This window comes from Sparus aurata, chromosome 23 (assembly GCF_900880675.1).
Source record: "Sparus aurata chromosome 23, fSpaAur1.1, whole genome shotgun sequence".
NCBI lineage: Eukaryota > Metazoa > Chordata > Actinopteri > Spariformes > Sparidae > Sparus > Sparus aurata.
Window position 1 is genome coordinate 337,492 of NC_044209.1, and position 26,850 is coordinate 364,341.

Consider the following 26,850-nt stretch of genomic DNA (forward strand, 5'->3'; position numbering starts at 1 on the left):
AGCCACCTTAAAAAAAAAAAAAAAAAAAAAGAATATGGTCCACATGATAGCTTTGTTTACGTGGTGACGTGTACCGGAAGACATGCCACTCGACTGGTGCCAGATGTCTCGTCAGCTTCGAAAGACAGGCGTTAGCAGTGAGTTCTCGTTTTCTGTCAGTTTATTAATCCTAAATCAGCCGTGCTCTCATACGTTTGCGTTAGCTACCTTCACTTCTTCAAACAAATGAGAAACGAGAGCGCTGCTGTGCATTTAGCTTAGCTAGTAGCTGTCGCAGCTCTGTGGCCACTGTCACGCCATCATCGTCAGGGACATCCCGCGGACGGCAGGTGGGTTTTAACCTAGTCACCATCCACAGTCAGAGCACACAGTTCTGACTCACCTTGATCACTTTGAGAACTACGTGCGTGTCTATGAATTTTACTGCATACTTGGTCTTGGTGTGTTAGCTTGCTGCTGGATACCTGGACACAGTCTGACGAGTACAGGGATGAGTAGACGTGTCTGACCTCAGTGATCATCTTCTCAGGTGTTGCATGAGGTTGGTGTTTGACCACGGAAGCAATGGCCAGTCCAAATGATCTACAGTTCCAAGGTAAAGATCGAGTCTTTCAGCTTTATTCCTCTGCTCTGTGTGTGTCAGAGTGACATGTGACTGAATTGAAATGTGACTTGTTGGGTAAAAGCAGATTCTCCTGCTCTATCTGGATTGAATGTTATCCATGATGAGGGATGAAGGTCGAAACGATGGATCATGAAAAGAAAAATCCTTCTGATGAACAAGTTATCTAGTGTTCTTATCAATCCTTTAGAAAGACACACTATTTTACAGAGAACAAGTTCTATGACACCGAGTTGTACTTGTTCCATTAGAATATTATATTTGTTTCAGAGCTGCTGGTACAGGATTCTATATTTTTGAATGAAAGCTGTGATTTTGGTACAGCAAAATGTTTTGGGTTTTTTTGTCTGAAGAATGATTTTGCTCATTATTTTTTATGTTAGTGATTCAGAATATGCTGAAGCTGTATTAATTTAGTATATGTATGCTGCAACATAGGGCTGGGCGATATGAGTGAAGGAGCAAGAGTGCAATTGGGATAGAAGTTTTAGGCCTGGAAATATAAAGAAGCAGATCATCCTCATAAAGAGATACTCTCTGCTCAAGGCCGCTCCTAGTCACCCCAGTAATGTTAGGATTAGATCGAAGTGCAATAGCGAGGGGCTCAATAGCTACAGCAAAGAGCAAAGGGGAAAGTGGGCATCCCTGTCTAGTGCCTCTAAAGAGGGGGAAATAGTTTGAATGATCATTATTGGTTCGGACCGACGCAAGTGGAGCTGAATACAACAGTCTAATCCATGCAATAATTTTCTCACCAAGGCCAAACCTCCCCAAAGCACGGAAAAGATAGCCCCACTCCACTCTATCGAAAGCCTTCTCGGCATCCAAAGAGATTACAAATTCAGGTTCAGTGGAGTTCGACAGGTTGTACATAACATGAAATAGACGTCTAACATTTGAAAAAGCATATCTGTTCTTAATAAATCCAGTCTGGTCAGGGGAGATTATAGATGGCAAAACTGTTTCCAGACGCATGGCCAATAACTTAGCTAGCATTTTGTAGTCCACATTCAGTAATGAAATTGGTCGATAGGATCCACAAGAAAGAGGGTCTTTATTCTTTTTTAATATCAATGAAATAGAGGCCTGTGACATGGTCTGAGGAAGAGAGGCAGTATCCACTGAATATAAAAGCATTTTAAGAAGAAGGGGGGCTATCCTATCCATAAACTTCCTGTAGAATTCAATAGGAAACCCGTCCGGGCCAGGACTTTTAGAACACTGCATTCTACCCGCCGCTCTTCGAATTTCCTCCAATGTTATAGGTTCTTCCAGTTGGAGATTAGAGGCGGGGTCAATACTAGGGACAGTAAAGGAGCTGAAAAAAGAATCAAAATCTGAGGGGTCAGTTGACTGTTCAGACACATATAAAGACATATAAAAGCGCTTAAATTCGTCATTAATTAGCTTTGGATCAGTCGTTACCCCAGTGGAAGTTTGAATTTGGGTGATTTGATGTACTGAACAAGCCTGACGTAGTTGGTGAGAAAGCAATTTACTTGGTTTGTCTCCATATTCATAGTGGGCATGTCGTGTCTTTAGTAGCATGTCCTCAGTTTGAACCGATGTCAAATTGTCAAACTCAGCCTGTAAAGACAAGCGGTCCTTATATACATTAGGTGAAGGTGATGTGGCATATACATTATCCAATTGTGTCATTAGATCAGATATTTTCTTTTTTCGTAGTTTCCTCTCGTAGCTCGCGTATGACATAATTTGTCCTCTAATATAGACTTTAAAGGTTTCCCAGAGAAGAGAAGGAGAGACATTAGGTGCTTCATTTGTTTCTATAAAAAGATCAATCTTTTCAAAGAATAAATAGTCAATACGGGTGCAAGTATGGTGAACAGGTGAGAAGAACGAATATTCCCTACCTGTGGGATTAAAGAAGCGCCAAGAATCAGTGACTGAGAATTCTTGAAGAAAGTTTCTGATAATTTTGGAAGATTTTGAAGGAGTAGTAGGTTTAGCGGAAGACCGATCCAATGAGCCCAGCCAGCAATTAAAATCACCCCCGAGCACGAGCAGATGTGAAGACATATCAGGGATTCTAGAAAACAGATTACGAAAAAAGTTTTCATCATCCCAATTTGGAGCGTATATGTTAGCGAGAATCAACTTGGTACTATGAATGTGTCCTGTGACAATAGCATATCTACCATTAGGGTCTAGGATGGTACTGGAAGAGACAAAAGGTACGGATTTGTGGACCAAAATGGCAGCCCCTCTGGCTGCATATGTAATAAAAAAAATAATAATAAAAAATAAATAATAAAAAATAAAAATAAAAAGGCACAGAAAACCAATATGTAATGCAATCGTCTACTGCAAAAGTCTACTAATAAAGGAGGGGAATATATAAATGAGATAGGTGGCTAAACAAGTAATGACTTTTTGCATGGCATTAGGAAGGTTAATTATTAAGTAAATCAAAAAGGATACAGTGTCACTTAATCATGACAGTGAAATAATATGTTCTTTGATGTGACTGTATCGCTGATCCCCTCACTCTGGGTCTGGAGAAACAGACTTCTTCAAGTCTCTGTTAATGAAGTCCATTGCGAGAGCAGGATCAGTAAATTTACGGAGAGCTCCACCTGGCAAAGTGACCCTCAGCTCAGCCGGATAGTAGAGGCCAAATTTGACGCCTGGGCAGGTGTGCAGGAGACGCTTAGCATCCACAAACTCTAGGCGCTTCTTGGCCACAGAGGGGGAAAAATCAGGGAAGATTGATAGTCTCTTGCCAAGGTGTAGCAAAGGGCTGGTTTCCCCCACTCGTCGCAGGATCTGGTCTCTGACGTGGAAATAGTGGACTCTGATGATGATAGGCCGTGGTGGGGCCCCTTCCTTGGGCCTCTGCCGAAGTGACCTGTGGGCTCGGTCAAGAAAAGGTGCCTCATCCAGATGTAGCAGGTCCTGTAGAAGTGTAGAAATGAGTTCTCTGGGACGCTGACCTTCCAGACCCTCTGGGAGACCCACCAGGCGCACATTGTTACGTCTTGATCTTCCCTCTAAGTCATCACATTTAGCTTTGAGTATGTTAATTTCACCTTTGAGTAAGTTCACTGTGCCACTGAGATTGGCTAAATCATCACTGCAGGTGATAGCCGACAGTTCGAGGTCTTTTATGGTAGATCCATGTGAGTCCACTGTTGTCTGCAGTGTAGCCACGGATGATTTCAGCTCCTCTTTAAACAGAGTCATTTCAGACCGCAGTGTGCTGGAAAATGAGTCAATCTTTGAGCCCAGTGTATCATATATGTCTTGTTTCAATCCATCAAGGGCCTTAACAAACATTTCTAGTGTGAGTGGTGAACCCTCACTGTCCACGGCTGAGGTCGAGGTCAGGGCTGCTCTGGGGGCCTGCTCTGTAGGATTTCTTTTAGCCCGAGGCTTGGCAGAATCTTTTTTGTCACACATGATAGCGAATTACCAAGCATGCAAGGGCTCAAATAAAAATATATTTGTATAAGCGCAGGGGTGCAGTTCAATTGCAAACGCCCAAAGTAGGGTCTTTAATGTCCAAAGGTTTTTTTCCAGGTGCTAACGGTGTTAGCCGCGATGTTAGCTAGCGGGCTAGTTAGCCAGACGTTACTGTGGCATAACAGTCTTTTTTGCAATATATGGTACTCACTACTTTCCGTCACAGGTAGGGGCAGTGGTACAAGCGCCCTTCGCCGACCAATGTGAGCCAAAATGAGGCTGGATATATCCGTTGAGTCGTTCGTCCAAGCTCACCAACAGTAGAAGCTAGCAAGGCGCCAAGTCCGGGACTTATTTACAGTCTGCTTCGGCGGACATCCAGAAGCATTTGCAGTCAACGAAGAAGGTAAAAAAAAAAAAACACGTAGAACCAAACAAACGTTGCAAAAATTCTTTAAAGTATCATTTACGTGAAAATACTGTCAAACTGTGCCTAAAAAGAATAAATAAATGCCATTTCTTGGTGGAGCCACGGGAAATTCGACCTCACTCCCGGACACAAGTTTTTAAAATGAAAGTAAGCTAGCGTGGGGAATGGGAGTTCTGGGAGGGCGCAAGCCCGCATGAATGAGCTCATATGATTATCATTTTGAAATGCAGGTATATTTTTGTAGATGTGTCGCTAATAATCTCCAGGCGTCCGACCCTGTTGTCTAAAACTAAAAACAGATTTGGATCGTTAAATAACCTGTTTATCTCTCATTGTTAGTTACTTAATCTAATTATGAAGCTAGAATGTTCCATTTTAAGATGGAGAGCTCAAAAGGTTCAAAGTTTTGTTTATTGTCATTCAATTCACGAATGATAGAACGAAACATGTACTCAGGTCCCAGCACAATAAAAGCAAACAATGAAAGATAACAATGAGAATCTCTCTAAAACACAGACTGAAGCCATACTCATAACATTGACAATAAGAGGTGAGATCAGTGCAGGTTAATTATCCACAAGACAGCAGCAGTGCAGCATAACATAAAGTGCTATTCAGGTCAGCTGATGAAAATTCCTGTATTTTTTCACATCGCAATATATATCGCAGGATTAAAAAAAATCGCAATGTAAGTTTTTTCCAATATTGCGCAGCCCTAATGTGGAGAAGCGTCTGTCCTCCCGCCTGTCCTACCAACTCTTCCTCACATTTCTGCTAAAAAAACAGCGTCTGTCACCGGCAAAAACTTTAAGTCACCGAGTGTTTCTGACGAAAATTAATCACCGTGACCGTCAGCCCTTCTGACCGAGACTTCAGGGAACTTTCCCCCAGAAAACAGCCTCCGTCCCCGCGAGTGACAGAGTCAGACAGCAACCTGTTTACTGATGATTATGTATAATTATGTAATTTACACTGTAAATTGTAATAAGTTCACTTTACTTAAAAAAAGTCAGGAAACCGATTGCCTCAAAATCTCCAAGTAAAGTTAATTAATTAAATAATTTTAATTAATCAATAATTAAAGTAATTCTATCTTCTATCTATCTAATCAAGCAGTACTCATAAAAACAAGTTATCCTTACAAGTTTAAGCGTTCCATTACTAGCAAAATATCAGGAAACCGATTGCCTTGATATGTTCAAGTAAGCTGAACAAGTTATTGAAACGAAGAGACAACAGACAACAGTTTAAATGAAAAACAAAGTTTAATAATTAAACTTTTTTTGTTCTGAACACAAATACATGGAGAAATAGGGTCCAGGCTGAAAACTATTTAAGTTTACCTTAAATACAGGGGTTCTCAAGTGTGGTTACATACTTTGTATGTAATATAAACACTAACCTGGAAACAAACTTTTCCATAGACTTTTTTAGAAAAAAATGACACATGACTTTTTTCTAGGGCGGCCTTCAATCTAATATTGAGTCCCCAAAACGGCCCTCAGTCATTAAAACTTTGTTTCACACTATAGTCAAGAGAGACATTTAAGCAGGGATTCTCAAACTATAGATCAACTCAATTGTCAATAACAGGGCCTAACATTTATCATAACATCAGTAAAGTGAACAGCAAATATAGCTCAACTCTGTTTCCAATCCACCTATTGCATGACTGCAAAATAAGATCACTATTTCAACTGAATGTGCAACTGTAATCCTGATGTTTAAGACAGCTCCCACTGAAACCTGCTCAGAGCGTTCTGATTTAAATTCTTAGTGGATGAATTTAGAACTGCACTAGAGATTGACTTTCAACAAATATTAAGTCAACAGATATATCTTTCAACAGATATTAAGTCTGAGATAACTGGCTAAAGAGCCTGATGCTAGTAATCAATATCACCACAATCATGTCAGCATTAACACAAAAGGAAAAAGAAAAGCTAAAAGGAAAATAGGTGTTCATGTTTCTCCTCATGAACATAAAACCATTTAGTAGTCTGAAAGTGCGATGAGGCTCCCTCCCACAAAAAAGGATCAAACAAGAAATAAATATCACTTTGCCAATAAGGGTAAAGGTATCAACGTGACCCCATAATGTCACGTCACATTCACATCGTGAACACATTCACTCATTGCATGAGAAGATTCTTGAGTGATTGTATTTTTGGTTTTAGGGATTTATGTCCAAGTGAGAGAAGCACCCTTTGGATGAAGTCAAAGGTGTACTTCAGTTGTTGAGGGTACTCCAAATTCAGAGCGTAAGTAAGTCCAAAGAGCAAGCACATGGCATGTGGAAGATTTCCAAGGTCATCCATGACAATTCTTCCTTCCAAAATGATTGCAGTACCTGAAGACACAAGGTGCAGTGAGTCAGGGGAGGCCTGTCTGTCCTCAGGAATGATGGTCAGGATCCCAATGGGGGTGTGAGAAATGCCTGGGTCTTCGCAGTCCTAACAACAATAGCAGCAATTACACCAAAATTACATATCAGATGTCACCTTGAATTTCTATGACATAAAACACAAGACAGCCACTAAAAGTACAACGTAACACTTCTTCATCACTGCAGCTTCTGGGCAATGTACTTGCTACTACCACAGGAGGCTGATGAGTAAACTTCCAGTGTAGTACAGGAATGTGAAACTCCTACAGTTTGCAGCTGTCACAACTATGGCAGTCCACTCATCAGCCTCCTGTGACAGAATAGCGATCGCATTTCCCTAGAGCATCAGCGATAAATAAGTGTTGATGTTATTGCAAGGGAAAGTTCATAACATTTTTGTGTTTACCTACGTGTTGCACTTCATACGGTCATAAGAGATATGAATAGAACCCCTCTACTTAAAATCAGCGAAGTGAAATTCATTGTACTTTTTTTGTTCTTGAAGACATTTGGGGTGATGCTAGAGAACTGCAACTGAATTCTTTTGAAAGACAGCAGATATCACTAAAAGTGTTCTGATTGGGGGTAGGTCATCAGTGCATCACATAAGAAGTACAGTACAGTAGCACTGATTCAGGCTGAGTGGAAGAACGGTAACTAAAACTAAAGCTATCAAAGAAACATAAGGAGCAGAATTAAATAGAATGGACATCCTGGGGCGCTGTTTAGCTCAGTTGGTAGAGCGCGCGTCCCATGTGCCGAGGCTCTGCAGCGGACCTGGGTTCAACTCCCGGCCTGGGTCCCTTTGCTGCGTGTCACTCCCCCTCTCTGTCTCCCTGTTTCCTGTCATATCTTCAGCTGATCTAGCAATAAAGCCATAAAAGGCCAAAAAAAAAAAAAAAGAATGGACATCCTGTGGTGTGGAATTAAAAAAATTGTAATAAAGACGACTTACAAAGCATGTCTTGAGGAAGTCTGTGTTCTCATCTCCAAGGATCACAGGAGGGCCACGGAGGACTGCCGTTCGCTTCGCAGTAATATCTGTACTCTGAAAAATCATGTCAAACACACATCACTCCTGTGGTAAAGAACAATCAATTAATAGCTCTGCACACACACACACATTTTGTTCCCCACATGATAAAAAATAATTACTTTGTATCTGAGAAACTTACCTCTGGTCTGACTTGTTGCAGATACTTCTGAAGTTTCTGGCCAACACTTCTCCCCTTGCTCTTGAAAATCTCAAAGAAGCGAGGGGTGTATTTGTCAAGTTCTTTGAAGAATTCTGTATTCAGGTTTTTGCTTGACAAGCGACAGAACTCTGCCAGAATCTGAAGGAGAAGTATGACAAATTAATATTTAAGATATAGTGATATTGGACCTCTTGGGACTACTTTTCACTAGCAGGACGCTGAAGCTAATTCTGTAAGTTAATAAAAGATGTGACAAACAATGAATTATATGAGAACTAAAAAACTTAATGCATAAAAGATAGGAAGAGTTTTAAATTACCTGACCCTCTGTAAAGAGTGCTGGCCACCTTTCCATTGTGTCCTTCCCTGGAGGCTCCAAGTTCACCAACTCTTGTCTTCTCAAGGCAAAAGTAGAGTCCATGTTTTTGGTTATCAGAGCAGCAGTTGGATGCCGTTTCCTCATCTCCTCTACAAGTTCCTTTAGCTTGGACTCTATATTGGTCTCCTCTTCACCATCAGGGAAATTGGGTAGAAAATGTATTTCAATCCGTTTGGGTCTTTTGATGCTTGTGTGAGGAGCTTGGCCTCTTCTTTTCCTTTCATTTACGGCCACATCTGTACATCCAGCTCGACGCAGTTTGGTCCGGTAGTTGCCCATTTTGAACTTTATACTATTTTTCCATCCGTTACATCCATTGGCAGAGCCTGGTTCAATGAGGCATGGATGTATTTGAATCAGTGCAGTTGCAACATCATTGAATTCTTGATCGCTGGGATATGCCTTGAAGCTGTAAATTGCCTCAGCAAGCTTTTCAAGTATCTCGTGCTTCATGTCTCTAGGTACTTGTAGATATGTCTTGTCTCTCATATACAGAAGATTTCCCTGGCGTAATCTGTACTCGATGTCCACAGGAAATAAGGAATTTCGAAAGTGTCTGGCCATGGAGACCGAGTAAGAGATGACCGACTTTCAGGGGAGGAAAAAGAGAGGATCTCTGTGTCATCTGTGCTGGCTGTGCTTGGTGTGGGGGTTGGAACCAGAGCAATTATCTTTAGGGTGGGTTTGTTAAAACATCACTGTTAATGACAAGGATGTTGTGAATTTGCCTAAAATCAGGTAGGCATGAACAAGCACCAACAGACACAATCATATCTGAACTGTATTTGATGCCATCAACGCTCACACATGATGCTACAAGGACAGTGTTCTGAGATGCATACCTCTGTTTCAACAAGTTCTGAATATTCTCAGATAAAGATGAAACCAAAGAAAGTGACACCTTGTCCATTTGGATGGATGGCTTGAAAAATGAGGAGGAGTCCACATGGTATGCCATCATTCTTTGATGCCGGACAGCCAGAGTTTGTGGGACGTTTTTGAAGTTTTTTGTGTTATGAATGACTTGTTTGAAGAATTTATGCTTTCCTTCAAAGCGCATTGTCCACATATCTCTGAGCGGCCCATACATCCTCATCAACTGTGGATAATGTTCCACAAAGTGGTGCTTTGGGCGCAATGTGAAGTGAGGAAATACTGTTAAAAGTAAACCTCTGTGCTCTGAGATCTTTGCATCAAGGAAATCAAGAGAATCTTCTGTTAGTCTAAATGATGCTGACAGTTCTAAGATGTCCTTCAAAAGCATTAAAATTTCCCATGTTGGATCATTCTCTGGGACATCGAAACCAATCATGAGTGGGAGAAGTCTTGTGAGTGCCCAGTTTCGTGGCCGTTACCGCCGATCGTACCTCTAGAGGCAAATGTGGCAGGGATAATCTGGGGCTGATCAGTTCTGTCTGTGAATTTGTAAGGAAAATGTTTGATGACTTTGTTCAAGGACTCAAGGGTGATGTACTTCTTGGAGATCAAGTCATTAATGCACAGAGACATCTCAACAGGGATGATGTACTTCTTGGAGATCAAGTCATTAATGCACAGAGACATCTCAACAGGGATGATATCTTCCAAGAGGTCGTGCATTATGTCAGGTGGAAACCCACTGACAGTGTGGAAATGTTCCAAATTGTCGCTTAAAACACAAGGACCTTTCACACCATACTCTTTCACCAGATTTGGATTCTCTAAAACTTCAGAAACTTGTCTGTCATGATCCTGGCTGGTTCTGCACTCAAATGCTCCTAATCGGACCTCTCTTTGCTGGATGTCACTCCTCTTTACCAAGCAAAATCGACAGGGGTGCTGCACTGTGAAACTTTCCTGGAAACCAGCGAAAGAATGAGCACCTAGGTTATCAGCTGACACATAGAGCACAGTTCCTTTCACACACTCGCCTAACTGCTCAACATAGACACCGTGTTTTTCAAGAGTGACCAGGTCTTGAAGAAGTGGGTGATGGACAGCTGCATAGCCATGTTGTTTGATTGCACTTGCTCTGCATAATATTGCTAGCTGGATAGAGTGAAGACAGGAGCGATGTTTTGAGGGAAGATTGGCAAGAACCCAATAAATACCACACAGTTTGTGTTTCTTTTTGGAAGTGCCCAGAGGATTGGCTATCTCAAACTCATCAAGGTAAAGGCCAAGCACAATCCTTAAGGTCTCAGTCTTAAAAAAATCATTCCCGCGATAGTGAGTGCCATCTCTGTAAGTGTTGTATCCATCAACGGTGCACTCGTGTAAGAATTTTATCTAGAACATCAGCTCTGTTTAATAGTTTTTGTAACATTTTCAAAATTGGCACATAAGAGAGTGATTGTAAGTCTTTTTCAAGCTTGTATTCAACTGGCATGACCGTAGGAAATTCTCTCTGAAAATATGATGCTCTTTTACTGGCTGTGGAGAGTGACTGGCCAGCATCAGTCATTTTCAAGAACAAGTTATTCTCTTTGACAGCATTTACAATCTTTCTCATGACTGAATCGTCACTGACACCATGTTCATTGAGAATTTGCTGAATGGCATTGCGCAAAAGGGGCTCTGAGAGAAGAACAAGCTGATTCAGTTGTTGAACTACCTCCTGTATTGCCATGTCAGATAAATGCAAGACTGCCTGCAGTTTAAGAAGGAGTGAGGCTAAATTATGCTCAAGTTGATGCTGTAAATGATCCAAATTTTCGATTTGAGCCTCTGCCTCAATTTTGTCTTGGTCTGTAGGATCACTAGAAAAATCCTCAACTTCTTGCACATCTTGTGACACACCTGGATCTGAATCAGGAGGTGTGCTGCGCATGGCAATGTCAGGCTTCAACCGCTTCTGACTGCGAAGCCGATGGTCTTTGCATTTATGAGCATTAAAGGTTGAGTAGACATTGCACTCAAAAATGCAGTTTTCATATGGACACCTCACAGTTTTCTTATTTTTAAGATGTTGGCGCAAATGGGAAAAAAAATTGAGTTCTGTGCAGGGTTCTTCAAAATTGCCAAGAGGACAATTGAATATCACAGGGATTTCATCAGCTCCACTCGTCTGCCCATCATGTACTTCATGGGGGTGATTTCTTGTTAAATGCACTTTGAGGGCACTCTGACGTCACCGACAGATTAGACGTGTCCCCCTAGGTTGGTGGCACCGCCCCAGGTGAAGGTTTGCCACACCCGAAGGAATTATCTAAACGGCGCCATTTTTTTCCGCTCGGTTAGAAAATGGCAAATGTACGACCGGGAAGAAGCGGTTGCTCTGTCGTTGGCTGCACTAACGAGCACCAGAGTCTTTTTAAACCTCCCTCATCGGGGCTCTTGAGGACTCAATGGATGGATTTTATTTTTAATGGGAATGTACCCACATCAGTTCCCAAAGTGCTGTATGTGTGTGCTCACCAGACAGCAGTGTTTCACAACGTTGTCGCTCAGAGCTAGACACGCAATTGCTCTGTTGTTGGTGTATAAATCAACAGAAGTGCCTATATTCTATACCTATAAAACAGTATAATATGGGACCTTTAAATGAACACAGACAATCTGTGTGGAGGCATGGAATTGGAGTAGTTCTTGCGTAGCTTCCATGTTTTCAGCAGTAGTGCTTGAATAGTTGAGCCCTCTTTTCAGAAGAAAACAAGCAGTACTTACACTTCCAATGCATAGCTAGGTGTCTGTCTTCAGAAACCTACAAAAGAAACAACAAAATCAATCAGTTAAACTGTAATTAACTCATAGCACAAGCATAGATTAAGGCTGCACAGAATATCATTTTCTGGGCTTCGAAGCATCAGCACTAATCAGCAGCGAATATATATATCCTTTTTTTTGCAAGTTTTTCCACAACTTTTTGTGATTTTTTTCTTCTTATTTTTGTTGCAATTTTTAAAAACTGTCATTTTTTTCTATAATGAAAATAGTTGATAGTTGCATCTCTACTCTCTTTCATTTAAAAGTTTTTTGTTTTCTACTGTTATGAGAAAATAAGGACTCAATTTCCCATGATGCTTTTGCTTCCTATTTTGGATGACGATAGGTCACGTGGGCCACAGCTGATAACAGTAGCCAATCCCATCAGCTGTGTGATATCAGCTGTGCTCAGGTAAACAGAGTTGGCTGAAGCATGACACTAGCCTGGATTACTATTTTTTCAGTGAAAAGTTTCCAAACTTGACAAAGAAGAGAGGACTGATGACTGATGAGATCTTGAATTTCTTAAGAGTGACACTTTCATCCTGTCCCGGATGGATTTATGGATATTCTCATGTGCATCATGCGTGGTTAAGTGTGTCTGTGACTTCTCAGGTAATAGTTATTACTTTACTGTCACTGACTGGTTAATAAGCGTCAAACATACGTGCTACCTATGCGACCAGTATAAAAACGGACAACAGTAAACTTAAAACATCTCCGCCATGTTAAAGAAAGGGGCTATGGACAACGTCAAACTCCTTTTTTTTCGTTTAAATAAGAGCTGATGAATGAATTACATGCTTGCCGAGTTGAACAGTGTCCCTAAAAGATCAGCACAGTTGCTTTTTCAACCGTTAATAAGCACGCTGTGTTTGCTGAAACTCCAGTTATCCCTAAATGTTACAATATCCTTACAGAGTTTTACATCGAGCAACGTTACCTGAAGGGCTGGTTAGCTTTAGCTTTCACATGACTGCAAAGGACCTACTCGCAGCAACAACAAAAATATGCCACTAAATAAACATTATAATTTCGACTAGAGAGTCCCAGGCATGGCTAAATATTTAAACATAAAGTTAACCTCTAAACCTGGGCTTATGGATAAATTATACGGCAAAGATAACAAAGTCAGTTTGTTACATAGAAAACCAGTGAAACTTACCGTGACACTACTTAGCTGCAGCAACCGTCATGTTGTTGATGGTTTACTGCTTCATTCAAAGCACGCCGTCACTCGTCAGTGGGCAACTGCGCATGTGCGTTCAACGAGAGCTGCCGAATGATGCCGAGTTTCTGCTGGGTATGCAGATGCGTCTTGCTCACTCATACCTCTAAGTACAGGTTACTTGCAGCTGATGAGTGTGATTACTTGTCTCAGTAGAAAGTTGTCTTTACTAAGTTTAAGTGAGGATAGTCAACAGAGTAAGCTGGAATGAGTTAAGGTCACTTTTTTTTTTTAAGTAAGATATACAATTACATTTTACAGTGTAGCGCGAAAAACTTAACTATGCGGGTTTAGATAGACAAGGGGAACACCTGGGGAAACACCGATGTCATCAACATGACGTGTACCATCACGCGCACACATAATAACCCTGGTATGCCGGCCCGGTTCTAGGCATGGGCAATGCCCCCCCAAATGCTTTGGCTACCCCACCAAACCTACCCCGCTTCGTTTAAAAAAAGTATTCAGATATATAATACTGTAATTTATTCCCATAAATGCTGCTCAGAGTAATTGCAGTCCACGGCTCTTCTGCCAACAGAGCCGGGTCTCTCTCTCTTTTTTGTGCCGTGCATGCAGTCAGTAGCAGCTTCTCTCAGTTAGCATAACATTAGATACCACAGGCACTCTAGACAGTTGAGGCCACAGGCTTGTTAGTTGTTAGCATGCCTGCTAGCAACTGCTAGTAGTAGCATAGTCCCATCAGCAGCTGCTGTGGAGTTTGTCAAGGAGCATATCTCTGGAGAGATATATTAGTGAGTTTGTCTCTGTCCCACTCCGTGGCATGGGAAGCCTCACTAGGGCAGGCTATGTACCGGTTGTGAAGCAGGTTTCAACTTTCAACTCTTGCTAGCCCTGCTATTAGTCCTGTTGGCCCACAAGCCTCCCCCACCCCGTCCACTGGATTAAACAACACAGGTTAGTGATGGGGGACTCCATTACCTGTAAATTTCAGGTTAGCGCCGCCAGCTACTGTTTACTTCCTGAGGCCAGATTGTCCGACAGCGGCTAATCTGAGGGTGCTGGTGGCATCAAGCAGGCAGGAACACACGACTTTACAAAGCGCGAGAAAGTGGTGCACAATAATATAGCACCAATCAATCAGTCAAGATTAATTTTTTTATTTGTATAGCGCTGTTTAGAAAATTGCTTTGTCACAGATTATAAAGAAACTTACATTTTGCCCCACTACCAAATTTACCAACCTCCCTTCACATCTATTACAATCAGTGACAGACTGGTAATCTTGAACATGTTCAGATGTCAGAGGAACCACAAGCCCTTGTGAACCAGCTGACTAATTACTCCGTTCCCTATCAAGGGTTATTCACAGGCTAAATCACTATTAAGTCTCTCCAATTTCTTCACAACTGTCAAAATAATAATCTGTTCACTATTTATATACCACATACAAGTCTCTACATCATAGTCATGGTTATCCTCTACAGTCTACAGTTACAGTCACAAACTTTTACATCAGTCTGCATACTTTCGTAGCGAAATGTCTTATTCAGATGTTCAAAAACATGCATGGTTTGAAATAATACAAATTTACCTGCATTTTTTAATTAGATTTTTTGTTTGCAAAAGTTAAAAATGAAGCAATGCCTTCTGGGAATTTCAAGACTGAATCGAGTGGACCGCGTCTGCGTGGTTGTTGGAAGTTGGAGATTGGAAATTGCAAGTTGACTGACATTAGGCTAGCAAAAAAAAGATTAATCAAGGCATCAAGCAACACAAGGGGGTAGCAGGGAAAAAGAGAGAGAAATCTAAGAGAGCACTGTTGGCTGAAGGTGAAAAATGCTGCAAACTGACTGATTTGTTTTTAAAGTCAAGTGCAGCTTCAGCTAGAAGAGGTAGACACAGATAACGAATGATGGCAAGACGTTTTTATTATGGAACAGCTGGCTCTGATGATTTTTTTTTTTTTTATGCATTGGAGTTGTGCAGTGATATGTCCATGTTTTGGTGCACTTGTTTAAAGCATCACTGGGGCTATCAAAAGTGTGTGTTCTTTCCGTGCGTCAAAAGTTCTATCTGCCAGTTGCGCAGTATTTAGGGTTAGATTCCATTTAATATTAGATAACTAATTATAATCGGGCATTGATAAAGTTGTCCTCCTACAACAGGGGGGATGGAGGTGGGTTTAAAATTTGAAATGCCAATTACATTGTAGCTTCAAATTTAAATAGAAAATATATTAGTAGACTGACATCAATAATTTGTTGGCCACAGAATTTGTTTTTCTTCGTCAATCCAGAAAAAGAATTCCTGTTAGAGCTTTGCCGATGAAACCATGGTGAATCTGCGATGCTTACGTCTGGGTTGGCATCATAGACTGGGAGGCATACAAAAAATCGTCATCCTATATATACAGTGCTGCTTGAAAGTATGTGAACCCCTTGAGCAGTTTAGATGTTTATTGTTTTACCATGATTTTCTTTTTTTATCATCACAAGTTTTTATGTATCAAATGTCAGATGTATGTCTATTAATTGCATGTACTTGTTTAGCAGGACTTGTTTAAGTAGCGAACAAACTAAGTGTAATAAGTGTATGTGCAAAAGTAAGTGAACCCCCAGCTGCGTTGGTTAAGTCAAGCAGGTAACAGACTCAGGTGAAACACATTTGGGTGCTTAATTAATCATTTAAGCAGACCAATGAAATGAGACATCCTTGGGAAAGGGTTTGGCCTGCACTAATTAGAAGAGAGAGGAAACCAACCAAACCACTGTGGTCCCAGACAAATCAACAATGCCGAGAGCAAAGGAGATATCCAAGGACATGAAGAAAAGGGTAGTGACAGCCCATCAGTCTGGGGAGGGCTGTCAGACCATCTCCAAAAGATTCCAGCTCCATCCATCCACTGTAAGACAAATAATTTACAAATGAGGGCCTTCAACGTAACAGCAACTCTGCCTAGAAGTGGACGCCCATCAAAACTATCACCCAGAAGCACCAGAAAAAAAAATATATCAGGTAACGGACAACCCACACATGACCTCTAGAGAGTTGCAGACCTCTCTAGTAGCATTTGGGACAAATGTGCATGCGTCTACAATCAGACGAAAATTGAACAGCCATGGCATTCATGGGAGGGTTGCTAGAAGGAAGCCTCTACTCTCAAAAAAGAACAAGGCTGGCTGTTTCAACTTTGCCAGAGAGCACTTGGACAAACCAGAGTTGTTTGCAAGAGAGTAATAGCCTACACCAAATAACTTCTTTCCACACACAGACACACACACACACACATATCTCGTCTCTCTCACTCTCCATCACGCACGCGTGCACACACAAACAAACACACACACCCTTACTCCCGTTGTTAGGTTATCACCACACCATATAGGCCTACTCCAGACATTATTAATAGGTTATTTGGTAGTAATGGTTAATGCTGCAGATGCACAAATCTATATTAAGATGATTGCTTTGAAGTGAGTATAGGGCTAGTTTACATCATGACATTTGTTATGCATATTAATAAATGTTTAGTTTTTTTTCAGCACATGACAGTGGCGAGTTGGAATAAATACCTGTATGTTTTTTCCAGGAATAAAAGCCAAAGGCTTGGTCTGTTTAACAGGCCATTTTCGTTATGCATTATTTGTTATTGTTTAATAAAGCAAAATTATTTTTTATTATATTACTAGATATTAAGATGTTAATCGATAGGATAATTGGTAGAGTCCTCGATTCTAAAAAAATTCGATAGCTGCAGCCCTAATTGTCTTTATAACCTTGAAAGAAGGTTGTATCATAGATTTGTGAAATTAATCTGTGCTGTTTCAAAGATGATGTAATGATGCCCTGAATGACTTTAAAAAATGTTTTAAAAGAAAGCATTCTTTGTTTCCTGGCACAAAAGGGGAATTGGTAACCACCCGTACATTGGTGTTGGCTACAGACCAAATTGTTCATCAGAATTCCACCATTGGTGCATCCCTACATTTCATATGAAGTACGTCAGTCATGGTCTGACTTTGCTGTCTGCACACCATGAACACGCTTGTAGCTGAATCAGTAAACCTGAAGTTCACCAGCTTTGTGATAGAGCTGCACAGGATCACTCAGTGAAGTAGGTTGGGGTTAGGCCTGGATTATCCTCCTGTTCGGACATACAGAGACAGCTGCTGGCACCGCGGGCACGTACTAGTTCTGTTTATACTACTCTCTTCAGTTAGCTTGCAGAAGGCATTCCAAACATGTGCAATAGATACATAGTGTGGTCACACAAACATTTGAGGTACTGATGTAGAGTACGCACACACACATGCAGACACTTCTTGTGATAACAACGTTATGCTGACGTGGAAAATATACACTGGGCTTCAGTTGAACTATGTTCATAGTACAGGTTCCTGGAGTAGAACTGGTTGTTACGTGTACGCCCCACTACTGGTGCCGACTCCATATTCATTGATGTTTTGTCTGCAGAGTTTGAGGAAGCAGCAGAGCTGTTGTCTGTAGACCCAGGGGCCTCCACTCTCAGCATGTCTGCCTCAAACACTACTACTGTAGCAGCAGGAGAAGGAAGAGGAGGAGGAGAGGAGGTGAAACTAGACCTCTCAGAGGATGAGGAGGGTCAGGAGGAGAGCTCTGAGGTGTGTAAAAGTGTCTGTACTGCCTTATGTCACCATGACACAGGTCAGCCTGTTTTGAGTCAACAGCGGCTGACCGATGTCTGTGCTTCTAGCTGTTAGGAGGACAGAAAGCAGCTGGTGGCTTCTGGACCTTTGAGTACTATCAGTCTTTCTTCAATGTGGACACAGTGCAGGTAAGAATTAGTGACAGCTGTAATTCAACTGAGAATGTTTCTATTATTTACAAAATCTACATGTTTTAAAATGCTCTTCTGCCGGACACGCCATGGTGTGATGCAGGTACTGGACAGAGTGAAGGGGTCGGTGATGCCATTACCTGGAAGAAATTTTATCAAACACCACCTTAGGAGTAACCCAGATCTATATGGTAAGACAAGATTAATGATTGTATATATTCTTCTTTTTCATTTCTCTCTATGTGTGCACATTTAATGTGATTTTAAAGTTGGTCTGAATGAATGAATGAGTGAATGAATGAATGAATGAATGAATGAGCCATTCTCTGTCAGAGTGAATAAAAGGGAGTGAATAAAGTCGTGTTGCAGCAGTGATTAAGGGGAGTCATTTGGATATTGCTGCAGTTCTATAAATATATACAGCCCGCTATCACTGTAGGCACTGTTACATATGAACTCTGGACAGTATCCAGAGAATCAGATGTGGAAATATTTCACACATGTTGGAAATACTCTGAGGGGTGGGGCCTGGGTAGGAGCGTGTTTGAGGCAGGATGTGACACAAAACATATGCTGCAGAAACCTCAGTGTTTACAGCACTCTTCATGCCTCCAGTTCATAGACATGTTCTCTTTCTACGTTGTCATCATGTAAAAAGACTTCTTCTCCTCACCCTGGCATATGAATTGAAGGGATGCCCCAGTTGTGAAAAGTCTCGGCCACTTTGGCACATTACTTTTTATTTAATGTTTATTTGAAATGGACATAGCAATTACACTGGACAAACCAGATGCATTGTTTAAGTGTTTTAGCACAAGTGCTAATTTGCAACACTTGTCCATAGGCCATTTTTGAAAAGATAGAGCAATTAGAAAATAGGGCAATTAAAATAACAAGAATGGAAAAAGGAAAGACCAGACAAAGATAGGAAAAAAAGAAGGAAAAAAAAAAACAGCAACAAAACAATGGGAAAAAGACATCAAAGAAATACAAGCAATTTTCAAATAAGGAACATAACAAGGCAACAGAGCAAAGGCAATATGAGCAAGCAGTAAACCAGTTAAGAACTATTCATGTGTGCGCTGTTGATTAGATTTTAGCCACTGTTTGAGTCCTTTGTTAAAAGCTTTACTATTGGTCTCTAATTTTAACTCAGTGGGTAGAGAGTTCCAGAGTTTCGCCCCCTTTACAGAGAGAGCAGACTGGCAGAAAGAAGTCTTGCATTGTGGGATGAGACAATCACCACAAGTGGATGCTCGTGTGGTCGCTCTGTGAGAGCTCTGACGCCTGATGGCCACTTCAGAAAACAGTGTTGACACGTGATTATTTAAACATTTAAAAAAGAATCTCAGAATACTGAGGTTAATACAATTTTCAAAAGTGAGAAGGTTGTGTTTCCTTAAGATGCAGCAGTGATGCCATTTCATTGGTTTTTGGTCCATGATTTTTATTGCTTGCTTGTATATGGAGACTATAGGTTTCATAGTGGTTGTGGAAGCCCGTGACCATGATGTGATGCAGTATGATAAAAGAGAAAGAATCATAGCATGCATGTATAGTTTTGCAGCTTGGTGTGACATGTTCCTTCTGATAAAACGAAAGCAGTTAAGATTTGGTTTGACCTTGTTACAGATGTACTTAACATGACTGTCAAATTTAGATGTTTGTCTAGGATGATACCTAAGTACTTCACCTCATTCACTACTTCAGTGATTTCCTCCTTAATCCTGACCTGAAATACTTCATGATCAGGCCTGTTACGCATAAAGAAGCAAATGGACACAGTTTTTTTTTTACATTAAGAGTTAGGTGGGATAACTCAAGCCATGCCGAGATGTTTGATAAAGCCTGCGTCAGGTGCTTACATTTTTACAGTTACAGTAAATTGTAACTCTAGGTGCTGTGTCGGACTCGTAGGCAAATTCACTTGTGTCATTTTTTTGAAGACATACGATACAGCACCTAAAATTACCGTCACCTTGATGACTGAGAACCTTTAACAAATGTCTCAGTTTAGTGAGTTGTTTGAGTTGGAAGAAACATTATAAACTTTGTGAAACGCTGTCTCTGACTAATTCTTCATTATATTCTTCATTTATTTTGTCAATTAATTTTAATTGAAGATATTTTTTTCAGTTATCCGTTTGTTCCAGGGATTTTTCCTGGGACAAGAGGGTGGAGAATGTAGTGAGTTGATTTAGGCTGTAGTGAGACTGTAAGAATAGAGACACTGTTACAGTTACAGTAGGAATATTGTGCTGAAGGTCAGTTTGAAAAGGTACATTGGTAGGAAGTTTAGGATTTAAAGGTTCATTCAATAATAATTTTACAATGCCATGCTTGCAGAATAAAATGTAAGTGGTCCTCCTTTAATGCTGCAGTCTCAGTTTAACACTTAAACTTTTATATAATCTACACAAGCAGACAAGACCATCGGCAAAGTTCTGTTATGATTATTTAATAAATGACACCAGTTCCAATTATCATTTTTACGGACCGCTGAGGAAGAATTGAGGACGCTCACAGCCTGAAGAATGAAGCTGCTCTGCAGTCTGGTGGTGAGGCACATAGAGGGAATTCAGACCTGGTATTTAATCAATCAATCAATCAATCAATCAATCAATCAAAGTTTTATTGTCATTTGGCTGTACCAACAAAAGTAGTACAACAAAAATGAAATTGCGTTTCTCCAGGATCAATAACACAAACACTATAAACACAATATATAAACAATAAACACACACCATATATAAATATAATAATTTAAAACTAAAACTGTGACTAGGCTCATGAAGTGCATTGGTGCGCATGCTCCAGATCAGCAGTTCAGCAATCTAACAGCTTATGGAAGGAAGCTGTTGATTAGTCTGTTAGTTCAGCCTTTTTGACTTGTTTTTACATCCGTTCTGAGGGATCCAATCGCAAGTGGACGGCTTTACACCCATCAGTGAACACCTGGCATTAACCTACATCTGAGTGACCAAAGAGATGTATATATTTGCCAAATTTACATGAAGGCCCAAATAATCTGTTGTCAACAGTGTCTCATCACAATTTATAAAGTTAAAAAGTTCAACAACTCTTGGAACAACGTAATCCAAAGAGATTCTGTGGATGTTGCTGTCACTTGTTCAATGGTTAGTTAAAACTGTGTGTCTGTCTGTCTGTCTGTAGGTCCATTCTGGATCTGTGTCACACTGGTTTTCTCAGTCGCCATCAGTGGGAACTTGTCTGTCTTCCTCAGTCAGATGGGAAACCCTTCGTTCCACTACAGGCCACAGTTCCACAGAGGTCAGTGCTTTGATAAACCACTTGGTTTGTCTTAGTTTTACTGAGTCATGTTGACTCACACATTACTTTGTACTGGTCTTCAACAGTGACAATAGCTGCAGTCGTTATCTTCTTGTATGCCTGGCTGGTGCCCATTGGCTTATGGGGATTCCTGACTTGGCGGCAAGGGGCTGAGAGGCAGATTGGAGGCTATTCCTTCCTGGAGACTGTTTGTGTCTACGGCTACTCCCTCTTCATCTATATTCCCACCTCGGTGAGTCCATCTGCCTCCCCTGAGGTCTATTCATGGACATCAGGGTCATAATAAGCTGTTATCTGACTGTAAAGATGACACAAGGGTAGATTAGTCTGTCCAAATGATCCCAACATATTAGTTAGCCCTTTTCACACAGAGATGCCGCATCATCGCTTCAGCGGTGGTTTGCCAATTCTCCGCCATTATTTGTTCACACAGAACCAAGCATCTGCAGTGTAGAGCTGCACCAGTGTGTAATTCATACAGCACTCCGGTGCTGCGGATCCAAAAGAGGTGGGACGGTACACGTCATGATGATGATGTCAGTGTTTTTTCAAGGTGTTTCCCGTGTCCCCCCCGTCAATGTGACTCCCTCACTCGCGGGGACGGAGGCTGTTTTCTCGGGGAAAGTTCACTGAAGTCTCGGTCAGGAGGGCTGACCGTTGCGATGATTTATTTTCATCACAAACACTCGGTGAGTTAAAGCTGTTTGCCGGTGACAGACGCTGTTTTTCGGGGAGAAATGTGAAGAGTCGGTAGGACGGGCGGGAGGACGGATGCTTCTCCGCGCATATCTGCGGTATTTTTTTCCACATATAAATTGCCAAAGACAGTTACAGTTACTACGTTACTTTTGTTTGGCTATGTAATGTTGCTTTGTGGAACATTTCTCTGTATTAAGTTGAGTGAAGTACCTGTGTAGTTAATGATGGTCCGATTGACACTCCCCCGATAGGCGAAGCCGGCTTATCCGTTCACACTGGTTCAATTCTCCAATAATACGGCCCTGATATTACCTCCAGAGGTGGATCAGCGTCGGAGTGAAATTTCACCCCTGGCCGCCCTGAGAGATTCACACTAGCCCTTTTTACACAGCGTCTCCACATTATCTCCAGAGCGGCGGTTTGCCAATTCTCCGCCGATGGTGATTCACACAGAGCGAAGCATCTCCACCGTTCCACTGTGTAATTCACACAGAAAGCCAGGGCTGCGGCTCCTAAAGAGGCGTGACGGTACACGTCATGTTGATGACGTCGGTGTTTCCCCAGGTGTACCCCCAGGTGTTCCCCCAGGTGTTCCCCGGGTGTTCCCCTGTCAATCTAAACCCGCAGACAGTTTATAATCATATGGATGCTGTTATAATGTGTAGTGATTGAGATCCTGACCCACCAAACATCCTGAAAAGTGACAAAGTTACGTTTTTCACGCTAAATTACATAATTACATCATTACCATCAGTAAACTGGATGCTGTCTGACTCCCTCATTGCGGGGGACGGAGGCCATTTTCTTGGGGAAAGTTCCCTGAAGTCTCGCTCAGGAGGGCTGACGGTCGCGGTGATTTATTTTCATCACAAACACTCGGTGAGTTAAAGTTTTTGCCAGTGATATGTGCTGCAGAAATGTGAGGAAGAGTTGGCAGGACAGACAGCAGGACAGACAGCAGGACAGAAACTTCTCCACGTACAGCTGTGGTATTTGCTTTCCTCATATAAGTTGCCAAAGACAGTTACAGTTACTACGTTACTGTTGTTTGGTCCTGTAACGTTGCTTTGTGGTACATTTCTCTGTATTTAGTTGAGTGAAGGACCTGTGCAGTTATCAGACTCGTCAGACCGACACGCCCCCGCTCCGCGCCTCTGGATTATCCATTCACACTGGGACGGCTCACCAATAATGCGGCCCTGATACTACCTCCAGAGGCGGATCAGTGCCGGAGCGAAATTTCCCTCTCCACATCCGAAACTTTCACACAGAGAAGGGTGCGGAGAATTGGCGCAGGATCCCCGCATGCAAACGGCAGCGTTAATGTGGCTATTGAGATGGAGGCGGGGAATTGGCGTACTAAAGCTGCACCCAGTGTGAATGGGGCTACTTACTACGTTACTGTTGTTTGGTCCTGTAATGTTGTTTTGTGGGACATTTCACTTTATTTAGTTGAGTGAAGGATCTGTATAGTTATCAGACTGTTCATTCAAGTGACTGGGTGCCATCTTTTAGTCCAGTATACAGCTTCTGTATTACATTGATGGAAAATCCTCCACTCATGTAGTGATGTGCATACTGTATGTGTAACTCTGGTGAGCAAAGGATCTTTCACAGACTGTACATTAGACTGTTAATCCGTCTGCTGATTGGGCATAATGTGACCTAACGGTCTGTATGTGCTCATACAGACCGATAGGTCACATTATGCCCAGTCAGCAGACGGATTAACAGTAGGACATCTTTTAAATCATGCCAGAGTCATCATACTAGAAACGAATCACACTACAGTCTTTTTGGAAGCTGACTCAGACCTCTTTTCCAGGTGTCTCCATGTGGTTGTTTAGTGTGCACCAGAGTTTGGTTTACAGTTTTCACATCAGGCTAAATGACGCAAGTTTATTAAGCAAACATGGTAAGACCCTTTGACATCAGTAACCAAGGATACCCGCTCATCTCCAGGTTTTGTGGATCATTCCATTGGAGTGGGTGCGCTGGACACTAATCCTGATTGCCATGCTGATTTCCGGTTCAGTCCTGGTGCTCACCTTCTGGCCCGTTGTCCGTGACGACACCAAGGTGATGGCCGTGGCTACTGTTGCAATGATAGTAGTTTTGCACACGCTGCTGGCTATTGGCTGTAAGGTTAGTGAGTTATGTATATTAGCCTCAAGTCACTCTCACATATTCAGCTTTGACTGAATCATAATTTTTTTTTCTCTTTTCACTCAGATGTACTTTTTCCAGATAGCAGTCCATTCACCAACTCCAGCTCCAACAGCCCCCCCAGCTCACATTACACTGGCCACCCAGCCTCACTGACCAAAAGAGGGAAGATGAGTGTTGGTGGAGAGACAGGATGTGAAGGAAGCATCTGTTAGACAGGCTGCTGGAGGCAACATTAATCATTGGTCCTCTGAAGAAGTGCTGGGATAGCTCTGTGTGTGTGTGTGTGTGTGTTTGTGTGAGGGGGAGAGAGAGAGAGATTCATCCTGAGGTGGTTCTACTGTGACTGTAGCCCTTTATTCACTGCAATAATTGTACATTTCTACTGTGATCTTTCAGGATGTGGTGCATCTGAGGGTCTGGCATGGCTTCCTCAACATTGTTATTCCTCCCATCATCAAGGATTATATAACCCTAACCCAAATTCAAAACAGAGGACAGTAAGAATCATAAGAAGAGAACATTTCTGAACTAAATCAAACCTTGCTATCATTACTTGTTACAAGGCATCAGCAAGACAACATATAAGTTCTTCAGCTCAGAGGCAGAAGTTACATCCAGCTGTGACAAAAGCCACTCATCCAAGAGAGAGATGACAAAGTTTCCCAAATTGTGCACCCCCAATTATACATGAGCTCCCCCTACTGGTACTATAGTGAAAATTTTTAATTGAAAAGTGAATCTCTTCTGAATTTAGATACATGTCTCTTATTCAAACGTCATCCATGATTAGTTCCGAGCTAAACGCAAACTGATGGTGAGACTTAACTGTAAGTGTCAGTAAAATGAAAGGTTGAAAACACTACACTACAAATTGGAGCAATTGGTAAGAGAAGAGTGGAACAGGAGGAGAATGTATCCAGTAGCCACAAGTGCTAGTGGCTAGTACTTAAGCAGCGCCACTGAAGAACCCACAGTACCTGTTAATATTAGCAGCACATAGCATAAAACTGTAAACTGAATAGAGTAGACCTTACATTACTGTATTTGAACATTACTCATAATAATGGTAGTTGGAGAGGCTTCTATTTTCTGAGCTGGTACACGGTGTTAATAATGAGTAATGTTTTGTTGCTCTCTCCCAGCAGCTGCAGCTATCAGAAAATGATGCACAATGTCAACTTTTTTCCCATGAAACAGCTTGCTTCTGTCACAAATGTGGAAGGAAAGCCATTCCAGATGTTAGTGCAGGGTTATGAGTGTGTTTGAAGATGGGAAAGGGACCCCTGCTGATGCACCACACCGGCATAACAAACATGAAGAGCTCAGCGTTTTAACTTTAAGATACAAAATGATTTAATTTACTTTAAATTACATTTCTGATTTATTGTAAGTTGTGGGATAACTTTATGTCTGCAGAACTATTTATTTCCTGCTGTGATGCTGTTTGGGGATTTTTGTTAATAAATGTATCATCTTATCCTTTGTGCACACTGCTGAATAATTACAGTCAGTTGTCGATAATGACTCACTCAGACCTGCAAGACTTGAAACCCGACACCTATGAAGACCCAACTTGGACTTGGCCACAGGTGTTGGGACTTTGAAATCTAATATCTAAAGTCAAAATCTAAGAATGTCTCAACTTACTTTTGACATGATGTGGTCTCAACTGAGACTTTACATTGACTTGTCTTGATTGACTAGAGACTTGATTTTGACTCGTCTCTATATACTGGAGACTCGACATGAACCAGACTTTTTTTTGACTTTGAGACTTACATGGACTTTTTGATTAACTTGATGGACTTGTCACAACTGACTCAATTTGACATTGACTTGTCTTGATTAAATAGAGACTTGGACTTTTCTCAGTTGGCTTGAGGTTTGGCGTGACTTGACTTGGCATGGACTAATCTTAATTGATCTGCGACCTGGTTTTCGACTTGTTTTGACTGTCTGGGTTGATGTGAACCTGTCGAACAGCAGTCACTGCAGACATGTGACCGGAGTCTCAATGGAGACAGAACCATCATCTCTCGGCTTCTCACTGAAGCTGATTGGCTGCAGTTTTTGATTTTTCATTACTCTTAATTAAAAAGTAAGCCCAAGGCCTTTTGGTAATTATGAATTAATTACGTTGAAGCTTTCAACACATGGTTCTCTTTTTATCAACAACAACTACACAAGAGCAGGCTTTGCTGACTCAATCAGCCTCATGAACATCATCCTACTACATCTGAGTCAGAGCAGAGCCCTCCCACTGTGAGAGAAAAAATAACTCATGAGACATCTACTGCATGACCGAGGGCTACAGCTGCACTCTCTGACACAGCCTGATCGAGCTGCCGGAGGACTCTGGAAGGAGACTTGTTTAGTGCTTTGTGTTCTGTCTCAGACAGCTTTAACCCTTGAGGCACCTTTAAAATGAACGTACAAGTTTTAACCTTGGGACCCAAAATGGTCCCTCATAAAGGTGTAATAAAAATGTCATATATAAATATTTTTTTTTCACTTTCACCGCATCAGATCTTTTCAGCAACTT

The 26,850-nt window shown here is 41.5% G+C and overlaps 1 protein-coding gene across 5 annotated transcripts; it reads left to right on the forward strand.

The window, feature by feature from the left end:
• The first annotated feature begins 54 nt into the window (after positions 1–54).
• yipf2 (Yip1 domain family, member 2) lies at positions 55–25,786 on the forward strand. Of its 5 annotated transcripts, XM_030407794.1 has the most exons (10): positions 55–329; positions 530–595; positions 4,272–4,451; positions 17,786–17,952; positions 18,045–18,125; positions 18,232–18,319; positions 21,303–21,419; positions 21,506–21,672; positions 24,102–24,284; positions 24,372–25,786. In XM_030407794.1, exons 4-10 carry the CDS (start codon positions 17,842–17,844, stop codon positions 24,459–24,461), a joined length of 837 nt encoding a protein of 278 aa, XP_030263654.1. In that variant the 5' UTR covers positions 55–329; positions 530–595; positions 4,272–4,451; positions 17,786–17,841; the 3' UTR covers positions 24,462–25,786. The 5 variants fall into 5 exon arrangements, with proteins under 5 accessions (XP_030263654.1, XP_030263651.1, XP_030263655.1 ...); XM_030407791.1 differs by lacking the exon at positions 4,272–4,451; XM_030407793.1 differs by lacking the exon at positions 4,272–4,451 and having other exon boundaries at positions 68–137.
• The last annotated feature ends 1,064 nt before the right edge of the window (positions 25,787–26,850 follow it).